The following is a 19,564-nucleotide window of genomic DNA, read 5'->3' on the forward strand; positions in this document are numbered from 1 at the left end:
AATTATGGTTCAGAAAGTAGGATAACAAGAGTTTTTATTGATAGAAGGGAATTCTTTTACAATTTTGGAGCAATAAGTTGCATTTTTCAAAGAAATTTTCTAAAACCTGCTATTTTAGGAAAGTTATCATTTTTGTAAAGAAATTTTGTGGATTGGAGATTGTGATTGAGACGATATGATAACAAGAGTTTTTGATGATAGATGAGCATTTTTTAAGAATTTTTGAGCAATAGGTTGCATTTTTTAAATAAATTTTATGAAAACTGCTATTTTGGGAAAATCATCATTTTTGTAGAGAAATATTGTAGATTTGTAATTCTGAATTAGAAATTAGAATAACAAAAGTTTTTTTTATATATGGGCATTCTTTTATAATTTTTGATCAATATGTTGCATTTTTTAAATAAATTTTATGAAAACTGCTATTTTGGGAAAATCATCATTTTTGTAGAGAAATATTGTAGATTTAGGATTCTGAGTGAGAAATTAGTATAACAAGAGTTTCTGTTGATAGATGGACATTCTTTTAGAATTTTTGATCAATAGGTTGCATTTTTTAAATATATTTTATAAAAACTGCTATTTTACGAAAAGTCATGATTTTTGAAGATAAATATTACAGATTTGGGATTGTGATTGAGAAATTTGGATAATAAGAGTTTTGGTTGATAGATGGGGATTCTTTTCGAATTTTTGATCAATAGGTTCTATTTTTAAATAAATATTCCCGAAACTGTTATTTTAGGAAAGTTGTCATTTTTGTTGAGAAATATTGTAGATTTGTAATTATGGTTCAGAAAGTAGGATAACAAGAGTTTTTATTGATAGAAGGGAATTCTTTTACAATTTTTGAGCAATAAGTTGCATTTTTCAAAGAAATTTTCTAAAACCTGCTCTTTTAGGAAAGTTATCATTTTTTAGAGAAATATCGTAGATTTGAGATTGTGATTGAGAAGATAGGATAACAAGTGTTTTTGCTGATAGATGGGCATTCTTTTAGAATTTTGGATCAATAGGTAGCATTTTTTTAGTAATTATTCCTGAATTGCTATTTTAGGAATGTTATTACTTTTGTAGATAAATATTGTAGATTTGGGATTGTGATTGAGAAATTATGATAACAAGAGTTTGTTTTGATAGATGGGCATTCTTTTAGAATTTTGGATCAATAGGTAGCATTTTTTTAGTAATTATTCCTGAATTGCTATTTTAGGAATGTTATTACTTTTGTAGATAAATATTGTAGATTTGGGATTTTGATTTATAAATTAGGATAACAAGAAGTTTTGTTGATTGATGGGCATTCTTTTAGAATTTTTGATCAATAGTTTGCATGTTTTAAATAAATTTTATATAAACTGCTATTTTAGGGAAGTTGTCATTTTTGTAGAGATTTATAATTCTGATTTAGAAAGTAGTTTAACAAGAGTTTTTGTTGATAGATGGACATTCTTTTAGAAATTTTCAGCAATAAGTTGCATTTTTAAAAAAAATTTCTAAAAACTGCTATTTTAGGGAAGTTGTCATTTTTGTAGAGATTTATAATTCTGATTTAGAAAGTAGTTTAACAAGAGTTTTTGTTGATAGATGGACATTCTTTTAGAAATTTTCAGCAATAAGTTGCATTTTTAAAAAAAATTTCTAAAAACTGCTATTTTAGGATTTTTGATCTGTAGGTTTTTTTTTTAATGAACTTTTAAAATTTCTATTTTAGGAAAGTTATCCTTTTTAGAGAAAATAATGTAAATTTGAGATTTTTATTTAGTAATTAGGATTACAAGAATATTTGTCGTTAGATGAGTATTATTTTAAAATTTTTGATCAATAGATTGTAGTTTTTTAAATAAAATTTTTAAATTTTCTATTTTTGGAAAGTTATCACTTTTTAGAGAAATATTTTAGAATTGTGATTGTGATTTAAAATTAGGTTAACAAACATATTTGTTGATAGATTAGTATTCTTTTAGAATTTTTGATCAATATGTCGTATTTTGTAAATAAACTTTTGAAATTTTTTATTTTAGGAAAACTATCATTTTTAGTGAAAATAATGTTGATTTGAGTTTTTGATTTGGAAACTATGATAATAAGAATAGTTGTTGATAGATAAGTATTCTTTTAAAACTTTTGATCAATAAGTTGTATTTTAAAATAAACTTTTAAAATTTTCTATTTTGGAAAGTTATCATTTTTTTAGAAATATATTTAATATTTGGGATTGTGAATTAGAAATAAGGATAACAAGAGTATTTGTTGATAGATGAGTATTTTTTAAGAATTTTTGGTATATAGGTTGTATTTTTTAAATAAAATTTTCAATTTTTCAATTTTTTGAAAGTTCTCACTTTTTAGGGACATTTTTAGTATTTGGGATTATGATTTAGAAACTACGAGAACAAGAATATTGGTTTCTAGACGAATATTCTTTTACAATTTTTTTGATCTATAAGTTGTATTTTTTAAATAAACTTTAAAAATTTCTATATTAGGAAAGTTATCATTTTTAGAAAAAACAATAAAAATTTGAGATTGTGATTTAGAAACTAGGATTACAAGATTATTTGTTGATAGATGTAGGGGTGGGCACTTTACCCGAAATCCGAAGTGGCACCCGAACCCGATCCGAAAAATCCGAACCGAAATCCGAACCGAAGTAGCATAATATCCGAACGGGTATTGAATTAGGAGAGATTGGATATCCGAACCCGAACGGGTAATATCCGAACCCGAATGGATATCCGAACATATGTATAATTAATTTTATATTTCTAGTTTACATCTCTCATTTTATATAAAATATTTATATTGATATTACACATACTTTAAATTCATATGATATACATACAATTACGTAGAAAATGATTTGCTATTCACTTAAAATGCATGTCAAACTTTTTATTTCAACAATTAACAAAAAGTTACATCCAAAATTTTAAAAAAATAACCAAATTAATGCCTTTTTAGTTTGAAAATGTTATGTCCAAATCTATTAACCATTCAATCTATTAAAAATAAAAAATTAGTTAAGTGAAAGTTATATATTTAAATACAAGAATTTTGAGAAATGAAATTTTTTTTTTTTTCAAAATCTAAATATCCGAACCCGATCTGAAATAACCGAATCCGAACTAAAAATACCCGAACCCGACCCAAAGTACAGAAATACCCGAACGAGTTCTATACCTCAATGCCGAAATACCCGAAAATCCGAAATACCCGATCCGAACCCGAACGGGTACCCGAACGTCCACCCCTAGATAGATGAGCATTCTTTTACAATGTTTGATCAATAGGTTGTATTTTATTAAATAAAAATTTTAAAAATTTCTATTTTTGGAAAGTTACCACTTTTTAGAGAAATATATTAAATTTTGGATTGTGATTTATAAATTAAGATAGCAAAATAATTTTTGATATATGAGTATTCTTTCAGAATTTTTAATCAACATGTTGTATTTTTAAATAAACTTTTAAAATAGTAACTTTTAAAATTTACCATTTTAGGAAAATTATCATTTTTAGAGAAAAAATGTACATTTGAGATTATGATTTAGAAACTAGGATAACAAGAATATTTGTTGATAGATGAGTATTCTTTTAGAATTTTTAGTCAATAGGTTGTATTTTTTAAATAAACTCTTAAGAAATTCTATTTTTGGAAAGGTATCACTTTTTTAGAGAAAAAAATGTAGGATTTAGATTGTGATTTAGAAACTAGGATAGCAAAAACATTTGTTGATAGAAGAGTATTATTTTGAAATTATTGATCAATAGGTTGTATTTTTCAAAAAAAATATTTAAAATTTTTCTATTTTTGGAAAGTTAATACTTTTTAGAGAAAATAATGTAGATTTGAGATTGTGATTTAGAAATTATGATAAATTGAATATTTGTTGATAGATGAGTATTCTTTTTGAATTTTTTATCAATAGGTTGTATTTTGTGAATAAACTTTTAAAAATTCTATTTTTGGAAAGTTATCATTTTTTTAGAGAAAATAATGTAGATTTGAGATTGTGATTTGAAAACTAGGATAACAAAAATATTTCTTGATAGATGAGTATTCTTATAGATTTTTCACTAATAGGTTGTATTTTTTCAATAAACTTTTAAAAATTATTATTTTAGGAAAAATATTTTTTTTAGAGAAAAAATATGTAGATTTTATATTATGATTTAGAAACTAGGATAACAAGAATATTTGTTGATAGAGGAGTATTCTTATTGGATTTTTGATTAATATGTTGTATTTTCTAAATAAACTTTTAAAAAATTCTATTTTTGGAAAGTTATCATTTTTTAAATAAAACAACGTATATTTTGGATTTTGATTTAGAAATTAGGATAATAATAATATTTGTCGATAGATGAGTATTCTTTTAGAATTTTTGATCGATAGGTTGTATTTTTAAATAAGCTTTTAAAATTTATATTTTAGGAAAGTTATCATTTTTAGAGTAAATAATGTAAATTTGAGATTTTTATTTAGAAACTAGGATTACAAAAATATTTGTTGATAGATGAGTTAGAATATACTATATATCTATGTCCATATCAATTAAATTTAGTTATATATCATATAAAATAAATAAAATGATTGTTTTGATTTTATTTACCACAAAAAATATCATAAATAAATAAATAAATAAGAGGTATTATTTTGATTTATGTGTTTACTCTAATTTTATTATATACCTAATACACATATGAACATAAATAAATAATAATATATAAAAATTAGTTTTATTCCGCGCAATTGGTTAAGCATAAATAGGAAATGAGGATAGTGTGACAAAAACAAAAAAAAGGAAATGAGGATACAAAATACAAATCCGCTATGTACTTATTGGGCTTTACACATTTTGGAGTATCAACAAGCTTTCTATAATGTTATAGATGTTCACGGGCCAGCATGGTCCCAGAAGAAAGAAACAATGCGATCTATTATCGCGTTGGTGAGGCAACGAGATTATTTCGTTCAGGCGATGCGTCGAACACCTGGTGTGTCATATTCACCTGCGTTAGATCATCAACCTAACTTCAAAGCCTCGAACTTTCTCACTACCCTAACCTGTTCGACGAAATCTAGTGACTCAGACGGAGACGAAGAGCCCAACAAGTCTTTGTCTCGTAGAATCGAGAAGCTACCGAAAGGAGTAACTGTTGGGTCTGCTTTGCAGAGCTGGATGGGCGATGGGTTCCCAGTTCATGGTGGGGATGTCTATCACGCCATCAATCGATTGAGAAAGCTTGGTAGAAACAAACGTGCCCTCGAGGTATGAATTCAGTTACTTGCTACGCTCTTGTCTCTATGTTTTTGTGTTCCAACCCAACTCACTCGTTGTCAAGTTAAAGACAGAATCAGTTTGATGTGTCTGAATAGTTTTGGATATGGAACGTAAAGACTTTTTAAGGTTGCCCTCTTTAATTTGTCTCAATCCCTCGTTGTCAAGTTAAGACAGAACTCAGTTTGATGTGTCTGAATAGTTTTGGAGGTGGAACCTAAAGACGTTTTAATGTGCCCCTCTTTATGTTTTTATGTTCGAACTCAACTTGTCTGTCTCCTTCACTCGTCGTGAAGTTAGGACAGAACTTAGTTTGATGTGTCTGAATTGTTTTGAGATGGAACTTAAGACGTTTTAATGGTCCCCTCTTTATGTTTTTATGTTCCAACTCAACTTGTCTCCTTCACTCGTCGTGAAGTTAGGACAGAGCTTAGTTTGATGTGTCCGAATTGTTTTGGAGATGGAAACTTAAGACGTTTTAATGGTCCCTTGTGTTTTACAGAGATACTCTTTGAATGTGAAAGCTCTAACGTTTTGGTATATGTATGTGGTTTAGTTAATGGAGTGGATCATCAGAGAAAGACCATACCGTCCCGGGGAGCTAGAATACTCCTACTTACTCGAATTCACAGTCAAGATCCACGGCATCTCGCAAGGCGAAACGCTCTTCACACGCGTCCCTCAAGAGTTTCAGAACGAGCTTCTCTACAACAACCTCGTCATCGCTTGCCTAGACCAAGGCGTCATGAGACTCGCCCTGGGTTACATGAAGAAGATGAGAGAGCTCGGTCACCGTACATCGCATCTGGTCTACAACCGTCTTATAATCCGCAACTCGGCTCCTGGAAGAAGAAAACTCATCGCCAAAGACCTCGCGCTGATGAAAGCAGACAAGGCGGTTCCTCATGTCTCGACGTATCATATCTTGATGAAGCTTGAGGCTAATGAACATAACGTTGATGGTGTGCTAAAGGCTTTTGAGGGTATGAAGAAAGCTGGCGTTGAGCCGAACGAGGTTTCTTATTGTATATTGGCGATGGCGCATGCTGTTGCGAGGTTGTATACGGTTGCTGAAGCCTATACGGAGGAGATCGAGAGAACTATCACTGGGGATAACTGGTCGACGTTAGATGTGTTGATGATTCTGTACGGGCGTTTAGGTAAAGAAAAGGAGGTGGAGAGAGCGTGGAATGTTGTGAAAGGGTTTCATCACGTAAGGTCGAAGAGTTACTTGCTGGCCACGGAAGCGTTTGGACGAGTAGGGAATCTTGAGAGAGCTGAAGAGGTTTGGTTAGAGATGAAGAGCGTAAGAGGAGTTAAAGAGACAGAGCAGTTCAACTCTCTGATGTCTGTATACTGCAAACGCGGTTTGATAGAGAAGGCAATAAGTGTGTTCCGAGAGATGACTGGAGATGGGTGTAAGCCTAACTCGATAACGTATAGGCATCTTGCTTTAGGGTGTGCTAAGGCCAATTTGATGAAGGAAGCTCTCAAGAACATTGAGATGGGTTCGAGTGTAAAGACGAGCAAGAGTGTTAGAAGCTCAACGCCGTGGCTGGAGACGACGCTGGCGATCGTCGAGTGTTTTGCGGAGAGAGGTGATGTGGAGAACTCGGAGAAGCTGTTTGAAGAGCTGAGTAGTGCTAAGTATAATAGGTATGCGTTTGTGTATAACGCTCTGTTCAAGGCTTATGTGAAAGGCAGGGTGTATGATCCTAATCTGTTCAAGAGGATGGTTCTTGGTGGAGCTAGACCTGATGCTGAGTCTTACAGCTTGTTGAAACTTGTTGAACAATATAAACCCTGACTGCATTTTTTTTTTGGTAAATCTTACAAAGTCTCTTAAGCTTAAGTTGAGTTAAGAATAAACATAATAGCTTTGTAACTACTTCATCACGGGCTCAAAGTCAAAGGGAGCTAGCCGTTCAAGTTGATGGAGCCGAGGAAAGAAGCAGGGAATCTATAGCTCTGGGCAGACATGCTATCAAGTGGACTATTGGACCTTTGTCTCTTTTTGGGTCCTACCAGGGGGTCAAACATGTAAAAGTCAAAGCGTCTAAATATTCGTTCACACGGTCACATGATCCAATGAGACAAAGGGAGGCTCAAATGCAAAACAATCATACACAAAACCTCTTTTATTTTCGCTTTTGTCCTGGATTACCACATTTTCCTTAGTATGCCATGTTTCTCCAAATTATAAAAATGAGAATTTGTTTTTTGTAATTTTTTTCTATTAATAAATTATTTAGTTATTCTTCCATAGAGTTTAAAATTATTACGTCAAAAAACAAATATAATTCTGTACTTAAAAAATAAAAAATTATTTAAATCGCTTTTGGGATAGCATGCAAATGCAATGCATATCAGCCAAATTTTGTTTGTTTGTTCATTGTTTATGTATTTATTTTGTTTCTAGTTTTTCAAATATACTAAATTATTACAAATGGGCTAAACCATTGAGTAAAAAGTGGGCCTCTGTTTAAAGTTTAGGGTTATTAAATGGGATTAATCCAAAGATAAAGTTGGTCAAGACCCACCAAAAAAAAGCGAACGGAGGGGGAAAAACAATTCTCAACAACGGGGCCATTACCTTGGACTTGAGAAAAATTACATGAGATTTATGCTTTTCAGATATTACTTTTGATGGACTTTCTTTTTCAAAAGTAGTATTGAGAATTTTACTTACGAAATTAACTTGCTGAAACAATAAATTGAAAAAGAGTAAATTGGTGAGTTTGTAAACTGTTTTTATATTAAAAAAAAAAAACACATGTATTTTTGCAAACTATGCACAAATTACTTCTTTACAGAATATTTTCTTTTTTACTGTGACTGCAGCATGTGACTTACTGTGACTGCAGCATGTGACTTCACTTGCCCCATACTTAACACAAATGCATCCACCTCAGAGCATTATTCAAACCCACAAACCAGCATTGTGTTCTGATGAATTACTGGACTTTAATCAAATCAAGAAAATATAACAGTATTAAGCCAAAATTAGTTTGAGAGGAATACAATAACACACAAATAAATTTGAATAATCTAGTGAGTCAATGACAATATCTGTCGGCATTGACTCATAAATATCTAGTATTCTAATTCTATCGTAGGATACCATGAATCATCTATAGATGATATTGAAATGATTATACAATGGGCCCCATGATCCTTCATGGCTTTAGTTTGTATTTTGTTCAAAACTTCAAGTAACCATCATTACGCTGCTTACAATCGGTAAAAAGATATCACGGTAAGTAATAAGAACACCTGCTTCGTATAGATACTAAGATTAGTCTAAAATCTGAACATCTTATTATAACTAACGAAAATTATTCATGACTTTGGTTAAACCGACCATAGTCTATACTTGTTACATGTCTCGCGACAAATCTGGATGTTCATTCAAAGCCTAAATGAGAGCCTCATTACAGGTTAAAATGAGCCGAGCCTAGCCTAGCTCACAGCAGCTGGAACTTTACATCGAGAACTACAATGCTGACGTCAGATCCAACGGCTGAGAGCGGTTGTAAGGCTAATCTTTTCTGACTACATCAGAGAGAGGAAAAAAAAACGAAACGATATAAAGGGTGACACTTTGATTTCCAAGAGACAGATAGAGAAAGAAAAAGCTCGAAAACTGATTAAAAAAAGCTACAGAAGAAGAAGGAAGAAGAGAGAGGCGGTACTGATCCGCCATTAATGCTACCACTCGACGGGAACACCTTTCTCACTCTCTTTCTTGGTTGAGAATTGAAACTTGAGAACTTAAAAAAAAAAAAAAGGTGAATAAGACTTTTGATTAATTCAGCAAAAGAGGTTGATACACACTTTGAGGATATAAAAGTTGTGAAAATCTTTTCTCTTCACATTTTGATATTTGTCCACTTCAACTTTCCAGCTTCCATTTGATTAAATGTTTGTACCTTTTTTGCTTGTCTTAATCTCAAGTGTGATATATAGTTGAAGATTTGCATAAAAGCTTCTCCCTCTCTCTCTCTCTCTGAATCACTCAGTCATGGGGATTTGTTTGAGTGCCCAGGTCAAAGCTGAGAGCCCAGGTAAAAGACATTTTCTCCCTTTGTCTCATCTTCTGGAGGCAAAGTTCTTAGATTTGTTATTTCTTCACCTGCAAGTTTTGATTATTTCATCTGAGGGTTAGGGTTTTTGTTCTAAAGATTCTGTTATGTTTTTTTTTTTTTTTTGTGGGTTTAGGGGCGAGTCCCAAAGATACTAAAAGTCTTGGGAGTAAGGGTTCATCTGTGTCTGTAAGACCAAGCCCTAGAACCGAGGGTGAGATCTTACAGTCTCCAAACCTCAAGAGTTTCAGCTTCTCAGAGCTTAAATCCGCAACCAGGAATTTCAGACCAGACAGTGTGCTTGGTGAAGGTGGATTCGGTTGTGTTTTCAAAGGATGGATTGATGAGAAGTCTCTCAGTGCCACAAGACCAGGAACCGGTTTGGTTATTGCTGTCAAAAAACTTAACCAAGATGGTTGGCAAGGTCACCAGGAGTGGCTGGTAAGAAAGAAAAAAAAGCTAAAATACTCCAAATATGTTTTTTTTATATAATATATATGGTTTTTGCTTGTGTTTATTATCCTTTATGTGTTTTAATGATTTTGCAGGCTGAAGTGAATTATCTTGGTCAGTTTTCTCATGGACACCTTGTGAAGTTGATTGGTTATTGCCTAGAGGATGAGCACCGTCTTCTTGTTTACGAGTTCATGCCTCGTGGTAGCTTGGAGAATCATCTTTTCAGGAGTATGTCACACCTTTCCTCTTTTGTCTTATCTCAGCACAGCCTCATACTAAAAGCTTTTTGTGATGTTATTTTTTGGGTGACAGGGGGTTTGTATTTCCAACCTCTATCTTGGAAACTACGGTTGAAAGTTGCTCTTGGCGCTGCAAGGGGCCTTGCCTTTCTTCACAGCTCCGAGACAAGAGTGATATACCGTGACTTCAAGACTTCTAACATCCTTCTTGATTCGGTATTTTTTTTAACATCCCTAATCTTTCTTTGATGCAATCAATAGCCATTGACTTCAAGTACCAACTTCTTGTTCATGATCTCAGGACTACAACGCTAAGCTTTCTGATTTTGGGTTGGCTAAGGATGGACCAGTTGGTGATAAAAGTCATGTGTCTACTCGGGTCATTGGTACTCACGGATATGCAGCTCCTGAATACATGGCAACTGGTAAGTAGGCCTTTGGGATCGGTTAGATCGGGTTTTTCGGGTGGTTAGTTTGGTTTGGCTGGACCGAATTGAATCAAAAAAGTACAGTTGACCGTAATCGGTTAGTTTCGTTTTTAAAATTTCTGCCAAAATTAATCAAAAAATTCGGTTAAATTTCGATTTAAATGGGTTAAAATTTGAATAATTTCAGGCAATTTGGTTATTTCAGGTAGTTCGGTTTGGATTTTGGTTAGTTAAGTTCGAAATTTTGGTTAAGAATGGTATAGTTTCGAAAAAAAAAAATTCTTTATAGAAAAACAAATAGACCGATTACCGAACCGAAAACCAATTTTTTCAATTGCTGAATCAAACCTCCTAACCGAACTGAACCATAAACCGATACCGTTCTGTTCTGATATTAACGGCAGGCCTACCTACTCTGTTTCCATGGTTGGCTTCTTCTTATGATTGATCACTTTGCATTTCCCTTAGGTCATCTAACAACAAAGAGTGATGTCTATAGCTTCGGTGTTGTCCTTCTGGAGCTCTTGTCTGGTCGCCGAGCTGTGGACAAGAACCGACCATCCGGAGAGAGGAACCTCGTAGAGTGGGCTAAACCATACCTAGCAAACAAAAGAAAGATATTCAGAGTCATCGACGCTCGTCTTCAAGACCAGTACTCAATGGAAGAAGCGTGTAAAGTGGCAACTCTCTCTCTGAGATGTCTCACCACAGAGATCAAGCTTAGACCAAACATGAGCGAGGTAGTTTCCCACCTTGAACACATTCAGTCTTTGAACTCTGCTAGAGGAGGGATTATGGATAGGACAGAGAGAAGAATGCGTAGGAGAAGTGATAGCGTTGTCAGCAAGAAACCTAATGCCGGTTTTGCTCGACAGACCGCGGTGGGGAGTACAGTTGTTGCTTATCGTCGCCCATCAGCCTCGCCGCTCTATGTCTGAAGGTGTAAACACGTCTTTGGTTATGAAGTGCATGTAATCATTTCCTGTTTATGGAGTTTGAATGTACAGTTTTGTCTTTCTTATTGTATGGATTCAGTTCTATACAGTTCATCTTTCATTACACGAAGACAAACATATTTAGTTTTGATCTTTGTAACAATTCATTAACATAAGTTACACGACAAACAGAGAAAAAAAACGATACTAACGTGCCTTGGGGTTCACGTCAGAACCAAAGCTTAAGTTAATGTCTAGTGAACTTGTTGCGTTGATATCTCTTGTCCTCTTGTTTTCAGATATCAAACACTCTTTCAGTTCATGAACTACATGTGACATGTTGGGTCTTTCTAAGGAAGAAGGAAACACACATGTCATTGCTAGTTCAAGAGCTTTCCACGCTGAGCCAGAGTCATACACCCCTTGGAGTTTAGGATCCATAACATTGTTAATGTCTCCTCTAGTAAGCATAAACTTCACCCATTCGGCTATGTGTGGCTTTTGGCGTGTTTGATCAATCACAGGTTTGTTTGTTATGATTTCTAATAGTACAACACCAAAACTGTAGACATCATTCTTCTCAGACAACCTATTTGTTTGGTAATATCTGCAAAATAAAAGAAAACAATTATAACTCCTCCCTTATAATTTTGTGAAAAGCCAATACTTACTCATGATCAAGATATCCAGGTGTGCCAGCTACAAGTGTAGACACATGAGATTCACCTCCAACTGGAAAAGATCTAGAAAGTCCAAAATCTGCAAGCTTTGCTTGGAATTGATCATCCAACAGTATGTTGGAACTTTTTACATCTCTATGAACTATTAACGGTTTGCAGCCAATATGTAAATACTCCAACCCTGTCTCAAGAATCCATTGTTGTTAATTAATCAAAATATTTCAGGAAAAAAATAAGAATGGTGATGTCTAAATCTCTAAAGGAGTGATAAACAAACCTAGTGCTGCATCAATAGCTATGTTTAGTCTATCTACCCAGCTCATAGTGGAGCTACCTGCATGTAATAACAAAGCTAGTAATGAATCTCAAATAGTCTTAGGATGTTACCAGCACAAATATAAATGTGTTACCTGACAAATGTTGTTTCAAATCACCATTGGCCATGTATTGGTAGATGAGAGCCAAATGGTCTTTTTCATCGCAATATCCAACAAGGCTTACTAGATTTGTGTGGTAAACCCTTAGAAGAAGTTCTACCTATCAAAACATAAACATATGTACCTTACTTGACCTTACAAAAATGGATTATAGTGTTCTCTTTTCAAAAAGAAAAACTAATAATGGTGCCAAAAAAACCTCTGTTTTGAACTCTTTATAGCCTTGTGCTGATGATGGAGAGAGTAGCTTAACCGCTACTTCTTCGTTACCATTTATATAACCATGATAGACCATCCCAAATCCACCTTTACCAAGAACTCTTTCCATATTATTTGTCATTGCAAGAACTTCGGTGTATGTATATATCTTCTCTTTTTGATTTCTATTGATGGTTGGCTTGGTGAAAAACCTATAATAATAAGCTAACAATTAGAAACAATGATCACATTCTCATAATACTGATGTGTATGGTTTGATGACTTTGTTCCATATACCTTTTCCTATTGATGGGCCTCTCTTCATACAAACAAAAAGAAGAGTGATCACTGATATTATAACACCCAAAGAAGCGAGTGATGCTATTACTGGTAACATGGTTCTCTTCTTCTTTTTGTTGCATGAACTGGAAGAACAAAGGTTTGGATTTCCTTGAATGCTATTGTTTTAAACAGGCTGATTAAGTGTTAATGAAGAAATTATACAAATTAAGACATGTGCTTTATATAAACATCAGGAATTGGTGACAAGAAAATCTTACTTCAACGTCAAACCTTTTTTCACTTTGTCAAGAAGAGCTTGCGGGACTGAACCACTAAGATTGTTCCCACTTAAGTTTCTGTAGCAGAAGATTGACCCAAACAAATGCTAGAAACATCAATAGATATGGACATTGTATTGGCACATTTGTTCATATTGTTGACAGAGTAACTTACATGACTAACAATGATTTCATTTTGGCTAGGAACTCAGGTACTCCTCCAGTCAAATTATTATTTGACAAGTCCCTATCATTAGAAAAAATTGAGTCAACAAAGTGTTGTTATTAACGAAGAAAAAACAAGAGTATTCATGTAGAAACTACGTACATACTTACAATTTTTTAAGCTGGGTAAGATTTTGGATCTCAGGAACTATGATTCCAGTGATTTCACTTGAGGACAAGTCTCTAGTATGATAAATCATAATCACATTTAAAAGTGTAAGATTGTAAGAAACACATGCAGAGCTTAACAAGGATAATGTATTATGAATGATCATCACACGTACAAGGAAAGAATTCTTGGTGGTGTAGAAATATTAGTGTACTCGCAGGTAAGACCATCCCACAAGAATTGTTGAGGAACACATGGATCTCCTTGCCAACTAATTCTACTCAATCCATAGCTTGTTTCTATACTCTTGATAGCAACAACTAACAGAACAGTGAAGATAAACTACTTAATAAGTATATACGAAAGCATATATATACTCACAAATTTCACATACCGTCATCTGTATTAGTTTCTGACTGTGGAAACTCAACTACTACGAAAGCCTCAATAGCATTAAGGAGTGGAGGAAGAGTTGAGTTTAGAGTTCTTATAAGTTGCAAATGACATGCCCCGCCGTCACATTTAACTGGTGATGTGTTGTATAAAGTATTTACTAGCAACTCCTCGAGACTAACAGGTCCATAACTAACATTTGGACCTGCGGTAATGTTAAATTCCCTGGTATCATTGTCCCTTAAGGATTGGATCTCAGCACCGTGCAGGTATGCATAAAACAAGTCGCTAGGTGTTTCCACGTTCCAAGAAATGGTCAATGGTAAACTCACATTTGCTGGCGTGGCTGCCGTAACCAATACATCTTCTGGTATGTCATAATCGTCATCAGAGGTGTTGATTGAGAGACTTGTTCTTAGTAGTTTCCATTCCGACATGAAAAATGGAGACCAAAGACGATCATGGACATCTAGTGGGTACCTAAAGAGAGATCATATTAGGCGTTAAGTGTATAGTAAACAAACGCTAATTAATAAGAAATCATCTTAACAAAGCAAAACATGATTGAGTCAAATACCCGTTTTAGAGTTTGTATAATGACTAAATATCCATAACTTTTTAGACCCATATTTATACAGATTCAAAATTAGATATTCTTTTTTTTTTATAAAAATATTTTCCCTAATCTTAAAATATATACAATACTGTATAATTTTATTAACAAATGTGACTTTTTACAGATGCATTTAGATATAAGTTACTAATATCAACGAACATGTTAGGTAGGCAAGTTAATTTGACTTACCGGACGATGTCTCTAGAGTCGGTCAAATAGACTCGGAACCGATTCTTCAGAGAACCAGATTGAGGAATGTAAATATCATTTCTCAATGGTCGTAGCTCTAAAGCTGATATCACCGGCGTTGTGGTTCCTGTCTTAACAAGGCAGACTTGTAATGAAGTTGACCTCGATATGTGAATGAGTTCCTCTCTTGTACCGTTGACTTTTCTTTGCAAATCGACCGTGGTCCAAATATTCGGACCAAGATAAAGGTCAAACTTTGGTGGTGTATCAAGATTATCATAGTTTCCATAAGTAAACATGGCTACGATCAAATAGTTTGTGTCTTGTACGACGCTAAGAGTATAGCAGTTACGCACTCCATCCGGAAAGTATCTCAACACCGTGTATGGCCTTATATAGTCTAGTCCTGGAACATTTTGAATCCTGCCGCTTTTTCCGGTTTTGATGAAATCGGAGTCTGATGTGAAAGTTAATTTTGTTGTTGGTTCGGTATAAGGAGACTCATTGGCTTCTAGTCCGCAATCTAAGTTGATGAATCCTGGTCAGAAGAACAAGAAATAATTAACTTGTGAAAATGTTAATTAAGCATGTCTAGAAAGGCATGAAACAAAAAAAGGTGTGTACCTTGTTGATCTTGTGCTTGGAGAAAATTGAAAATGCAAAAAGACAGTATTAAGAATGACAGGAAAAGTCTACGGAGGCTTTTCATTTTTTCTTATTTCTATCCAAGAAAGACAAGATTATCAACTAGCAAAGTGCATATATGATATGCCAAATCAAACACTTTGGATTAGAAAATGGATGAATAATTGAGTAATTAAATTAAATTTCTATAGCTGGTGAGGACTGGTCATAATTATAGGTAAATGTCAACGTGCACATAACAATAACAATAAGGCACGTCCGGTGTTGGACTGATCGTCTGACCACAGTCGAAATATTTTTTTTATCAACTAGTTACCGTGATATTAATTTCTTTAAGCTATTTTCAATTCAAAGTTTGAGGTTTTTGTAGGTTAAGAAGAAGAATGTACAAAGTAAGTTAGACAAAATATGAATGTTTTCGCAGCAGGGCAGAGATGTTTTGTTATTGACTTTTTGATTATGAAATTACAGAGAGGTAGGGGAGAAAAGGAAGAGTGAAACTAACTCATCATCGTCATCACAAGGTCTGCCGCTTAGTGATATGGCCGTGAGATTAAAAAGTAAGCATTAGCTCCTCTTGTTCATTCACCAAACAATCATGCCTTGTGTATCTAACAATGTTTACTTTTAATAAAAATTGTAGAGAAACAGGCGACAGAACCCACTAAGACACAGTTCCCACCCAACAGCTTCCTACGATGATAAATGTTATCATCATCTCTACCAACAAGCATAACATACACGTTCTTCTGAGTTCAGATTTAAGCTTTCGTCTATAAAGCTCCTTGTCTTTTTTTTTACTGAGATTTATGTACAGGGCCGGCTGAAGACTAGGGGCAAGCAGTGCACCCGTCCAGGGCCCATTGCAGGAGGGGGCCCATAATTTTTATTTTTAACTTACTAGTATAGGTTTTTTTTTTTTACTATAAACCTAAGGTTTTCGTAAAACGAAATTAATAAATACGAAATTTATAAATCTAATTTTTATGGAAAAAAAATCTTATTTATGTTAATCTGTATAATTTTTTACCAAATTATAATTAACTAATAAAATATTATAATTAATAGTTATCGTTAATGTGAGTTTATTTAGGCATATGAGTATATTCATTAAGGCGTCTTCTTCTCTTCTGAAAAGACTGTTCATATTTCCCCTGCATATTTGATATTTCCAGCGACGATCAGTTCTGGTGAGTGGTGACGATACAACTTTAAAAGATTTCAAGATCGTTGGTTTTTCCTGGATTCTTCACTTTCTCTTTCAGCTTCATCAATTCACTTTTTGCTTCTAAAATCCAGGTGTAGTTTTCCTTTTACTTAACTTTTTGCTTGCATCATGAATGGAACTAATTCTGGATGTCAAAAGAGGAAGAAAAAAGACTTCGTGAATTGTTTATTGAATCACAAAGAGGTTATTTAGATAAATTTGTGATAAAAAAAAATGCTGATGAAAATTTGAAATCTGATTGTGTGGATAATATTCATGAATCAAATGATCATTTTGGTGATGGGAATAGTCATTTGAGTGAGCATGATAATGTGATTAATGCATCTAATGTTGAAAGTCCGAATTTTTGTGAAGAACCAAGTTCTTATCTTGATGTTTATGATCCTAGGTCTTGGGAAAATCTTGACAACAAAATGAGAGATGTGCTAATTGAAAAAAGGCCTAAAAGAGAAATGAATCTTGTGTTTCCTTTAGATAAGTATTCTAGACATTTCTCATATAGTTATTATTCTCGAAAGTTGAGTAATGGAGAAACTAGTGATAGAAATTGGTTGGTTTACTCAAAACATGTGGACAAAGTCTATTGCTTTTGTTGCAAATTGTTTAAATCCATTGGCTGCTCAAATATGCTAGCAAAAGATGGATTTAAAGATTGGAAGCATCTTAGTGAGAGAAGTATAGAACACATGATTAATATGAAAACTTGGAATGAACCAAAAGTTAGATTAGAAAAAGATCTAACAATTGATAGAGAACTCCAAAAAGAAATTGCTAGAGAAAAAGAACGTTGGATGACAGCGAATTCAAGACGGTGCTTGAATGCGTCGAGGGAACCTTCACGACAAAGTCGAACAGCGGAAGAATAGTCACATAGTGTGACGTTAAGGTCCAGGCCTCATCAACGAGAAAAATCGAAGTAGTCTCGTTTGCATCTTCAGGTCCCGTGGAGACCGCTACGCAAGATAACAAAACGTAGAGGAACTGAAGCAGACGCTGAGCAACGAGACCGAGGGAACTCCTCTTTCTATGGAAAGAAGATATGGTGGTAACTTTAGAGAAAACCCTAAGACTCTCCCAGGCACGGTGCTCGAGACACAAACCAGATCTATTTACCTCGGCGCCGGCAGCGGCGCATCTCGCCGGCGCTGGGCCTTCTCGACAAAGCTACTCCTCTCCTTCACTTTTGTGGTCCTGTTTCACAGTTCTATGTATTGTTTATTTGCTCATGTTATTTGGATAGTGGGAGGAAGGAGAACTCGACAGACGTTACGACGAAGACGAGGACTCTTTGTTGTGCTTCTTCCGGTGGTCCTTTCCTTCCGACTAATCTTTACTCCAGCGATGAGTCGAGAGGATTCTCTCGCCACCGCAATGCTTCGGTCTTCGGATTCAAAGGCCGGCGTATCTCCTTCTATTCGCCGTCAGACAAGTCACAATGTGCACTATGTCCAAGCCATTCAATTGTTATCGGAGCATCGATATCAAACGACGAACTCAAGCCCCTCGTGTCCGGTGAGACTTGATTCCCACAAACCACCGCGGGTTGCTCCTATTCTTCAAACCGGCGTCAGATCTAGAAGCTTCACGGGTACAGATCCGAAGTTCTTCGGTATCCTTTCATTTCCTACATGCCGTAAAGTGATGCTCTTCTCCCTCCCGTCGATTCTCCTAGACGGCGGTTCGTTTCCGCTCTGGCGAAGCTCTACCGGCGACCTCTTTCATGGTGCCGACGAACGGCCCAAATCCTTTGCAATCCGGCCCATGCTGACATCACTTATCGAGGTGATATGTTTTTATATTTGGGCTTGGCCCATCTGTAGATTTGAACTTGTTAGCCCAATAATTTACCTGCAAGGACCCAAATCTGTAGAAGAAAATTTGATTCGACATGTTATGTCGTTTGGTGATTGGGTCAGTTACGCAGAGAATTCCGGTGGATTTACGGGATTCCCTCTTCCGCGTAGTACAAGCTTATACCTTTCCTGTTGGAAAAAGTTACCAGAGGGTTTACCGGGCTCGGTCCTCATTCGATCATTCTTCTCCTTTGAGGAGAAACTGTTACCACCATATCTTATTTTAAACATTATCTACATATAAATTTTAGAGGGTAAAAAAAAATATTTTTCGCCTTAGGACCCGTAACAATATTGAGCCGGCCGTGACCACATATCATCAACATGCCTACATCAGATTCGATACCAACAAAATGCTAAATCAAATTACGTAAAAGTTGTATACAAATCTCACAGTTCCTAACAACTAAACCGGTTACACAGTAAGAACTCACCGGAGATCGAAAACCGGGGTGCAAATGACGGCGACGATCACAGCCACATAGAAATGGAAACCACCCTCGGCGTTTCTCAAAGGTAAAGGTATATTTAGGGCCCAATACAAACTTTTGGTGATAATGAGCCCTCTACAGGCCCAATAAGGTCAGTAGTTGGAAGGAAATGAAAGTTGTGTTTGAACCATATGCTCTCTAGTATCTCAAATTCAATTTCATTCTCTACATTGGGTTGTGGATAACCATAACTGTAATGGTCAATGAACTATGCTCTGAGTTTGTAACCTGACTCAAAACACTCGTCGAGCTACTACTCTAGAGAATAACCATATTGTTCAACTATTAGATTAAAAACGCATAACTACAATCTACGATGAGATTGAAACATTCATCTTTCCATTACAGACTTTGTCCTGGAAAACCCCATGTTGACGAACCAAAATGAGATCCAAGTCGCAACCATTTTTATCTATCCAAATGGTATCGTTTCGAAATTTTAAAATAACCAACGACGCTGACTTTGATTTAAGCAACAAAGTGAATATTTCAGCTAAAACTAGAGTGTCTTAAAT

General features: G+C 34.6%; 4 protein-coding genes across 4 annotated transcripts in view; 2 read left to right on the forward strand and 2 right to left on the reverse strand.

The window, feature by feature from the left end:
- Nucleotides 1–4,892: 4,892 nt before the first annotated feature.
- On the forward strand, nucleotides 4,893–7,463 carry LOC106307989 (pentatricopeptide repeat-containing protein At1g07590, mitochondrial). Its single transcript, XM_013745096.1, has 2 exons — nucleotides 4,893–5,276; nucleotides 5,842–7,463. The coding sequence occupies exons 1-2, from the start codon at nucleotides 4,935–4,937 to the stop codon at nucleotides 7,090–7,092; spliced, it is 1,593 nt and encodes a 530-aa protein (XP_013600550.1). The 5' UTR covers nucleotides 4,893–4,934; the 3' UTR covers nucleotides 7,093–7,463.
- Nucleotides 7,464–8,909: 1,446 nt separating this feature from the next.
- Nucleotides 8,910–11,576, forward strand: LOC106312811 (protein kinase APK1A, chloroplastic). The gene is made up of 7 exons (XM_013750470.1): nucleotides 8,910–9,073; nucleotides 9,240–9,349; nucleotides 9,504–9,808; nucleotides 9,916–10,051; nucleotides 10,136–10,278; nucleotides 10,364–10,487; nucleotides 10,959–11,576. Exons 2-7 carry the CDS (start codon nucleotides 9,307–9,309, stop codon nucleotides 11,426–11,428), a joined length of 1,221 nt encoding a protein of 406 aa, XP_013605924.1. The 5' UTR covers nucleotides 8,910–9,073; nucleotides 9,240–9,306; the 3' UTR covers nucleotides 11,429–11,576.
- A 32-nt stretch (nucleotides 11,577–11,608) lies between these two features.
- LOC106312810 (probable LRR receptor-like serine/threonine-protein kinase At1g07560) lies at nucleotides 11,609–15,547 on the reverse strand. The gene is given in 14 exon segments (XM_013750469.1): nucleotides 11,609–12,032; nucleotides 12,097–12,286; nucleotides 12,383–12,439; nucleotides 12,516–12,642; nucleotides 12,742–12,906; nucleotides 12,909–12,952; nucleotides 13,038–13,198; nucleotides 13,301–13,378; nucleotides 13,476–13,547; nucleotides 13,637–13,708; nucleotides 13,810–13,954; nucleotides 14,029–14,507; nucleotides 14,833–15,370; nucleotides 15,457–15,547. Coding segments are annotated over 14 exon segments (2,613 nt in total). The 5' UTR covers nucleotides 15,542–15,547; the 3' UTR covers nucleotides 11,609–11,632.
- A 1,929-nt stretch (nucleotides 15,548–17,476) lies between these two features.
- The window catches only part of LOC106309389 (calcium-transporting ATPase 4, endoplasmic reticulum-type-like), a 4,672-nt gene continuing 2,584 nt past the window's right edge, over nucleotides 17,477–19,564 (reverse strand). Inside the window, exons 6-10 of the mRNA XM_013746416.1 lie at nucleotides 19,219–19,307; nucleotides 18,993–19,124; nucleotides 18,683–18,760; nucleotides 17,819–17,896; nucleotides 17,477–17,729 (exon numbers count right to left, since the gene is read on the reverse strand). Coding sequence (XP_013601870.1) covers nucleotides 17,477–17,729; nucleotides 17,819–17,896; nucleotides 18,683–18,760; nucleotides 18,993–19,124; nucleotides 19,219–19,307 — 630 coding nt within the window. The remainder of the gene's footprint in view (nucleotides 17,730–17,818; nucleotides 17,897–18,682; nucleotides 18,761–18,992; nucleotides 19,125–19,218; nucleotides 19,308–19,564) is intronic.

The sequence above is a fragment of the Brassica oleracea genome, chromosome C8, assembly GCF_000695525.1.
Source record: "Brassica oleracea var. oleracea cultivar TO1000 chromosome C8, BOL, whole genome shotgun sequence".
Taxonomy (NCBI): domain Eukaryota; kingdom Viridiplantae; phylum Streptophyta; class Magnoliopsida; order Brassicales; family Brassicaceae; genus Brassica; species Brassica oleracea.